Source organism: Nannospalax galili, unplaced genomic scaffold (genome assembly GCF_000622305.1).
Source record: "Nannospalax galili isolate Female #2095 unplaced genomic scaffold, S.galili_v1.0 scaffold215, whole genome shotgun sequence".
In the NCBI taxonomy this organism is placed as follows: Eukaryota; Metazoa; Chordata; class Mammalia; order Rodentia; family Spalacidae; genus Nannospalax; species Nannospalax galili.
The window spans coordinates 40,205-48,605 of record NW_008338533.1 but is presented as its reverse complement, the minus strand read 5'-3'; the positions used below and the strand labels follow the sequence as shown (position 1 = coordinate 48,605).

The window sequence follows — 8,401 nt, the reverse complement described above, 5'->3', positions numbered from 1 at the left end:
AGCACTTGGGAGGCAGAGGCAGGCGGATCTCTGTGAGTTCAAGGCCAGCCTGGTCTACATAGTGAGTTCCAGGACAGCTGGAGCTACAGGAAGACCCAAAAAAAAAAAAAAAAAAAAAAAAAAAAAAAAAAGTTAAAATGTGCTTTGTGACCCAAAGTGACTCAATACAAATTATATTCTTCATAGAATGGGGGGGTGGGGGTGGGGATGCAGGGGAAAATCACAAAACTGTAGAAGAAAGTTATCTATGTCTCTGTATGGACATACGTCCAATAGCCTAAAGAGATTCCAGAATCCTATGATGTGTCTCGTCTCACCAACCACTACAGGAGCAGCTTTACTTTATCATGCATACCCTACAATGATGTACCTCACCAAAGCATCAATGATGAATTATTAAAACACATGAAACTATGATTCTAATTCAATGTTTTTTCCCTTTAAGATGTTTATATCAGGTGTTTTGTCAGTGATATAAAGCTGACCAAGATATTCAATCAACTAGTTTTGACAAGGGCAGAAAGTACATACTTTGAGGAGGAAAATTCTTACCAATAAATGTGGCTGGGAAAACTGGATGTCTATATGTTCAGGAAAGATACCAGGTTCCTCTCTCAGTATACAGAAACCAACTCAAAATACATCAAAGATCAAATGTAAGACTCAACACATTAATGAAAATATAGGGGAACTATTTCAAGATAGAAGTAGACAAAGTCTTTTTGATATGACAAAGCAAAATCTGACAAATGCAATTATATGAAAACTGAAAAGCTTCCATACAGAAAAACAGTGTGTATGTGTACAGAGAGGAATCAGCCACAAAATAAGAAACAATTTTTACCAAGTCAATGAAATTATGTTAATATATCACCGAGCCGACAAATGCCTAATAGCATCATCTAACTGAAATGCCACATCATTCTCCATGATATGCACAATCATCAGTTAATATGTATAATATAAGAGTACAATTAAAAGCTAGAAATGGTTTCTATTCTTATCAACCAAGAACAAATAAATCACCAGAGTTTCACTTACCCAGGAATAGCAAATGGCTGTAGTTCTCCAGCATCACATCCCTGTAGAGGGTCCTCTGAGCTTCACTCAGGTTCTGCCATTCCTGCCAGGTGAATTCCACAGCTATATCCTCAAATGACAGCAACTCCTGTAATGACACATTTCTCCTCAACCCAAGTCCTTAGCTTTGTGAACAGAAATATGGGTGCTCATTCTTCTATAAGGATGCTTGTCTTACATTTGTCATACATAATATGAGGCTTAATTTGTATTCTGTACATAGGAGACAGTAATATCTAATCTATGTATGAGTTTAATAAATCAAGAAAATGATTATATAATTTCTCTTACAGATTTTAAACAATCCTTATCACTAGGAAGAACAGGATTAATAAAACTTCCACTAATGAAGATACAAGTACAAACACATTGCTCAAGCGTGTAAGAAACAGTTAATGTTCCATGTACAACAGGGTAATGAAGTAGAAAACACATTTAGGTTACAAAAGACAGCTATCTCAAAGAGATTTACATGAATGTGTTCTCATAAATCGAAGCAACAGAAAGCACAAAGGACACAGGCTAGGCTAATCAAACTTCACAGAACACAATGTCTAAGGGAGTGTGCCCATGTAATGATGAGTGACAATGTTGGTAAATATGTACAAATAATGTACTACCTTGTGATTTTGCATTTAAGCAATTCTAACAACATAATTTCATGGGTCTGTTATTAGTAGTAAATTACATATAGATTATTGCACAGTCATAGCCATCCTTGTATTCCCTTACTATATCATAAAGAATTGTTTAGGTTCACAGAAAAGTGAATATCATCCATTTCCTAAATCAAAGGGTGTATATGTGTGTGTGTGTGTGTGTGTGTGTGTGTGTGTGTGTGTGTGTGTGTGTGTGTAAGGGGGCTGGAAATCAAATGTGCAAATTACCTGAATCAAGATGATACATGACCATCTACATCAGGAGATACAGGTCAATAATAATATAGAATAGAGAATTCATCCAAAGCAGGGGGAAAAAAAATCACAAAACACAAAGAAGAAATATTTGGTAGGATTGTTATATCTGTGAAAATCAGGAAATTTGTTTCTCAGCTATCTGAAATACAAACATGGCAGAAATAGGCCAAATCTGAAAAAGGAAACTATATATGACAGGCAGAAGTTAAAGTGAGCTTAGACAAAGTATGTCTGAAGTTTCTGTGATCCAAGAAGTCAATATGACCAACTAGAAGTTGAATGTATAATCTAGAACTCAGAAGAGAGATTTGTGATAAAGATAAACATTTAGGGACCATGGGCTCAGGATGAGGTTCAGCTGACAGAGTGCTTCCTTACTATGCATGAAGCTTTGACCTCTAGCACTACATAAACTGGGCATGGTGGCACATGCCTATAACTCATGGGGGTTGAGGCCAACCTGAGCTGAATTAGCTCTCGTTTCAAGGAGAAAAAAAAGAAAATAATTATTGAGTCCTTGTATTCACAACTCTAGAAAAATCTGTTAACATCTACACAGATATCAGTCATATTTTAAAATATACAAGTATGATAAAGATGATCTATGTAATAGAATTAGTGCCATTCTTTAAGAAAATAAAATGAGGAGCTGGAGAGACAGCTCAGTAGTTAAGAGCACTGGTTGTTCTTCCAGAAGACTCACATGGAACCTAATAACTGTCTGTAATTCTAGTTCCAGAGATCTGACGTCCTCTTCTGGTCTCCATGGACACTGCATGCATGGGTGCACTTACGTTACATATAGGCTACACTCACACATATAAAATGAAAATAATTTTTTTTATTTTTTAAAGGAGAGGGTTCCTGGCATGGGAATAAAAGCATTCAACAAATGCTACTGCTAAAAAAAATAAAAGAAAATGTAGGCTGGAAACGGTGGTTCAAGCTTTTAATCCTAGCTTCTTCTCAGTAGGCAGAGGTAGGTGGATCTCTTTGAGTTTGAGGCCAGCCTGGTCTACATAACTAATTCTAGGCCAGCCAGGGCTACACAGTAAGATCACGTCTTAAAAAAAGCAAAGCAAAGTTAATAAGGATGGAGAAAAGGTATAGAACCCTCTCCTCCCAACATGACATGGCCATTGCCCTCTTGAACTGTTAGCAGCTGATTTACCAAATTAAAGTTAATAACTGATAGAGGGAAGGATATAGTGACTCTTCCAACCCAATTTATAGGCAGTTAATGGTTACTAGGAGAGAGAGGCTCACATGCCCCAACACTCCTCAAGGATTTATAGACAGTTAATAGTTGATGCAGACACTTTTTCTTCAGTAATATAACTGCTTAGAAGTTATCCATGCTCCTATAAATAAAATTACACTCATTGTTTCAAGTAAGCCTTGAGTGGAACTGTTTCTTTGGTCTGTCACTGGTGCTTTGTCATGAATGGACTTTTAATGTCTTCCCAAGAATTGTTCACGCAACAGGAGGGTAAAACCATGATGCATCACAAAGGTATTTAGTACTCTATGAAAGGAATTGGCAAATTCAAAGAAACAAGAAAAACAAAAAATGAGAAACATTATGATCTTCATAACATATATCTAAAACCCTGGAGAATTTCCTGGACATTATTCCAAATAGGAAGATTCAATAAGTGCACTATACAAGTCACACAAGGGTTGGGGCTATAGCTCACTGGTAGAGTGCTTGCCTAGCACGTGTGAGGCCCTAGTTTCAATCCCCAGTACAGCCAAAAAAGAGAAACATAGAAAACTGTTGACATACAAGAGTACGTTCATACAAAAACAAAATACCACAAGTACCTAGCAAATGAAATAGTTAGCAATAAAAATTTATAAGATCATAAGGAAATAAAACAAAAAATAGCAATAAAAATTTATAAGATCATAAGGAAATAAAACAAAAAGATTATAAAAAAAGACTACCACATTCCTGGACATAAAATAACCTATCACAAGTGCCGGGCGTAGTGGTGCACACCTTTAATCCCAGAAGGCAGAGGCAAGGTGGATTTCTGTGAGTTTCAGGCCAGCTGGGGTTACAGGGAGACACTGTCTCAAAAAAGACAAATAATAAATGAATAATAAATAAATAAATAAAATTACCTACCACAAAACAGAATGAATACATAGATAAGATTTCTAACATAACATGATTAATTTTCCCTAGGCCAGTAAAGTTTCTTTGTAGATGTAGAATAGTTGATTTCAATGTTGTTATAAATAATTAACACACAGAGCTAGTGAGATGGCTCAGCAGGTAAAAAAGACACTTTGCCTGAAGACCTGAGTTCTATCCCTGGGTCCCACATGGAGGAAGGAGAGAACTGTTCTCGCAAGTTGTTTTCTGACCTTCACATAGATACCATGGCATGCACTGGCCCACACATAGACACACAGACACAGAGACAGACAGACAAACAGACAGACAGACACATACACACAAATAAATACAAGAATAAACACAAAAATAGCAGAGTATAACAAATTATATTCTTGTTCTCCCAAATTCAATGTATTAGCTTGGGTTGCAATAAAAACTAATATAGACTGACTGGGTAGCTCAAACAACTGAAATTTTGTCACAGTCATGTAAGCTAAGTCCAAGGTCAAGGATATAGGTAGTTTGGGTCTTGATAAGGTGTCTCTTCCTAACATTCAGCCCAATCAGTGTCTTTCCATACAAGAAAAATAGAAAATGGTCTCTTCCTCTTTTCTTCAGTTCTAGTGATCAAACCAATAGGCTCTGGGCATAATAGATAAATGCTCTTATATTCAGCTAGCACCCAGCCCTTCTTCCCCTTTTCATAAAGTCTTCAGTTGCATGGTATTAGTATGCCACACACATATGTCCTTATTTAATGAAAACTGCCTCCTAAAAGCCCAGATGGCTAGTATTTGAATTTAGGTAAAGGCTTCTCAGAATGAAAGATGAAGTAGACAAGTAGACCCTTGCAAAGTTCATAAGCAAACTTGAAATCCTCTTTTTGATATACATTCTCTTAAGCAGAAGTCAGAGGAATCACACACAAGTTCTCATGTTTTCGCTGTCATGAAGGCTGAGAATGTACCACGGGGGGAAAAAAATCTCTCTGGTACTCTTGAGTAAGAGAAGCAAATCCTCTCATGCTCTTGATGGACAGGTTATTATGAGAAAAATTTGCTTCTGATCTACCTGGACAACTAATCAACATAACAAACATCACCACCATAAATAACAAGCAGTACAAGGATGCTGATACACAGTCCTAAATAATAAAACAGAAGAAATACTATATATTCAAAATGACACTAAATACCTATTAGTAGTGTCATATAAGGTATGTTTTACTTATGTAATTATTTGGATAAATGCATAAATGTAATGCAAGTGTTGCTTATCATATCATATGTAACTCCCAAAAGCTTAAAGCTCATATGATAGCAGTAGATGCCAGGTACTAGCTACTGCATTTGACAAAATAATATACAGTATAAGTATGCCAGTTTGTAAGCAGAAGTAACAGTAAGAAGCTAGTAGATATTTGAGGATGTATAAGATTGCTCACCTATAGATAGATTTCTTTCTCATACCATCCTTTATGGTTTAAAACATTATAAAAGTTGCCTCCACTATTTGTAGAAAAATACAATTAAAAAATGCCTTGTGGGCTGGGAATATAGCTCATTTCTAGTAGTAAGGCAGCATATGTGAAGCTCCAGGTTTGAAATATTTTTAAATCCTACAAAAAATACTCTTAATAAGAAAAAAAGATTAAAGACTGAGTAAAAATGAGGATGTCTTGTGTAAGATGGAGAAATATAAGCTGTCTGCTGGTGACTCCATGAGTGAGAAGATCAGGGTAACCAATAATAGACTTTATTCTGAACATTGGGAATCACAAAAAAGGGAGACAGGAAGCTGAAATACAAGGAGAAAGACAAGGCAGTGAGATGAAGCCAGTGGCCTCAGCAACTCAGAAAGGGAGAAGCCAGAGATAAGGCACGCCAAGTAGCCTTGGTGAAAACAGACTGGCAGTGGCTACCTGCCCAAGAATGGGCCCATTAACAATCCACCGCAAATGATGGAGGGTCTCATAAGGTCCCAGAGCTCCCTGAGGAGCTATGGGAAGTCACATTTCTCTACAGTGAGGCCACTGATTAAGCTGTTCTTGCTCAAGTAAATAATCCCTCACCCAGAGTTATGCAAGCAAACCTAATAAAATGTAGTGGACCAACAACCAAAAACAAGACATGAAAATGGGAAGGGGGACTTACTGGAGAGATGAAAGGGTTCAGTTGGAAGGGGAAGGGGCTAAGAGGATAGTGGGGCAGGGGGAATATGATCAAAGTACATATTATATACATTATATGTATATATATAATATACAAATATATATGAAATCATGAAAGAATTTTTAAAAAGCTCTATCATTTATGTTAAAAATCATGACAGTAAAAAGAAATACATAAAAACTAAAATCATTCAGGAATATGATACACCGTGTCCACTGATGACCCAGCCCCTGCCCTATAGTCAGTGAAGGCTCCAATGGGAGCTTAAGTCATCTTGCAGGAATAAGAATTATTCCTGGAGTCCCAAGTACCAGCCCCATCACCCACCCCACAGTGAGAGGGAACCTGTGGCCCAGTGTCCCAATGCAGGGCTCCAGCCTGTAGACTCCAGAGCCACAACTGGTTCCCATTGATTATACTCCCTGGTTCAAGACGCTGGCCCACACACTCACCATTTCTGGCTTCCAGGGCATCGAGCGTCTTCCCTACGGAACTCCCCGCACCAGCACGTCACAGGGCAACAGAGTCTACAGCACAGCCACCTAGACCTCCAGAGTAGAGGAGACTGAGCCTAGGGACGATTCCCAAGATGGCGAGCTTCAGAGATAAAGGCCCTAGCAAGACTGTGAGAGCCTGCCCCCTACTGTCCATTTGCCTGAGTAGACATTCCTCAACCCAGTGCCTTTAATTCTACAGGGCCTTCAGACCCATACACTGGGGTCCTAAGTGACAGTAACAGGCACCAAACCGTCACAGAATGAAGCCAGCCAGAATAATAAGTTCTTGGCTATAGCTATTTCAAGGCTGTGGAAGGACTGAACCCAATGATTAGACGTTTGCATTTAACTTTGTATATAAACTCAGCGTCTCTGAATTATATATGTACATATGTATATATCACAAAAGGAAATATGATGATGTTAAATTTCTGAGTGTGGTTGGAAGGAGGCAGCCTGAGCACTGAAATGGGAATTCTCTAACACAGTAATGTCCACTACAAAAAAAATGAGGAATACAGATAATTAAAATTTTTCCTATATACACATTAAAAAAATATTTGTTATGAGTACATGTATGTAAACACACCCTGGTTGTACAATGCTTGTGGAGGTCAGAAGAGGGTTCTGGAACCCCTGAAACTGGAATTACGGATGGTTGTTAGTCACCATGTGGGTGCTGGGAACCAAACCTGGGTCCTCTACAAGAGTAGCCAGTGCTCTTAATCACTGAGCCATCTCTCCAGTCCCTTGTATACACATTTTAAAAATACAAAATGATGAAATGGACTGTAATAACCCAATATATCCCAAATGTTAACATTGCAATAGATGATCAATATGAAACTATGAGTGAAGTACTATAGTTTTGAAACTAAATTTTTAAAAGTTGTTATGTTTTCACCTCCCAGTCATCTCTGTTCAGAGCAGCTACATTCCTTCTTAGAGAGCTAGGACTCTCCTGACCTCAGGAACTTTAAGGGTCTAAAAGGTCAGAAGTGAAGAAATAAAATTCCAAACCAGAATTGCTTTTAAGGCTCAAGGAAGGGAAGACAGTACCCTAAGAGAGAGCAGGGAGCTTCAACCAAGTATGTAAAGATAAACAATCGCTTCCCAACTGATGCTGAGCTAGGCTCCACTCCTCCTAGATATCAACAGGAAAAAAAGGACAATGGGGCCCTAGGAAGAGGACTTGTCATGTCTTCATGTCCATCCACAGCATTGATATCCAGAGGTTAACTAGATTAAACCAAATTTCCTTTTTAGGAGCAAGCCTTGGACCTAATGGCCAGATTATGTACTATGTGAGTCAAAGCATGAGTCACATGTTTCCAGTTTCCATGTATTTCTGTATAACTCCAAAAAAGGACAATGGGGCCCTAGGAAGAGGACTTGTCATGTCTTCATGTCCATCCACAGCATTGATATCCAGAGGTTAACTAGATTAAACCAAATTTCCTTTTTAGGAGCAAGCCTTGGACCTAATGGCCAGATTATGTACTATGTGAGTCAAAGCATGAGTCACATGTTTCCAGTTTCCATGTATTTCTGTATAACTCCACACTCTTTCAATTGGAGGAAATGAGTACCTATAAGGTACTTTTGTTTATA

General features: G+C 38.0%; 1 protein-coding gene across 6 annotated transcripts in view; it reads right to left on the bottom strand.

Moving 5' to 3' along the window:
• LOC103734254 (zinc finger protein 501) overlaps positions 1-8,401 on the bottom strand; it is a 34,507-nt gene that overhangs the window by 18,482 nt on the left and 7,624 nt on the right. For 2 of the 6 annotated variants that reach the window (XM_008833133.3, XM_008833135.3), the window contains 2 exons: positions 6,746-6,841; positions 1,042-1,168 (listed from right to left, as the gene is read on the bottom strand). In XM_008833133.3, coding sequence (XP_008831355.1) covers positions 1,042-1,168; positions 6,746-6,766 — 148 coding nt within the window. In that variant the 5' untranslated portion in view covers positions 6,767-6,841. Of the gene's footprint in view, positions 1-1,041; positions 1,169-6,745; positions 6,865-8,401 lie in introns of those variants that run through there. The other 4 variants (XM_008833136.3, XM_017798149.2, XM_017798148.2 and 1 more) reach the window with 3 other exon arrangements.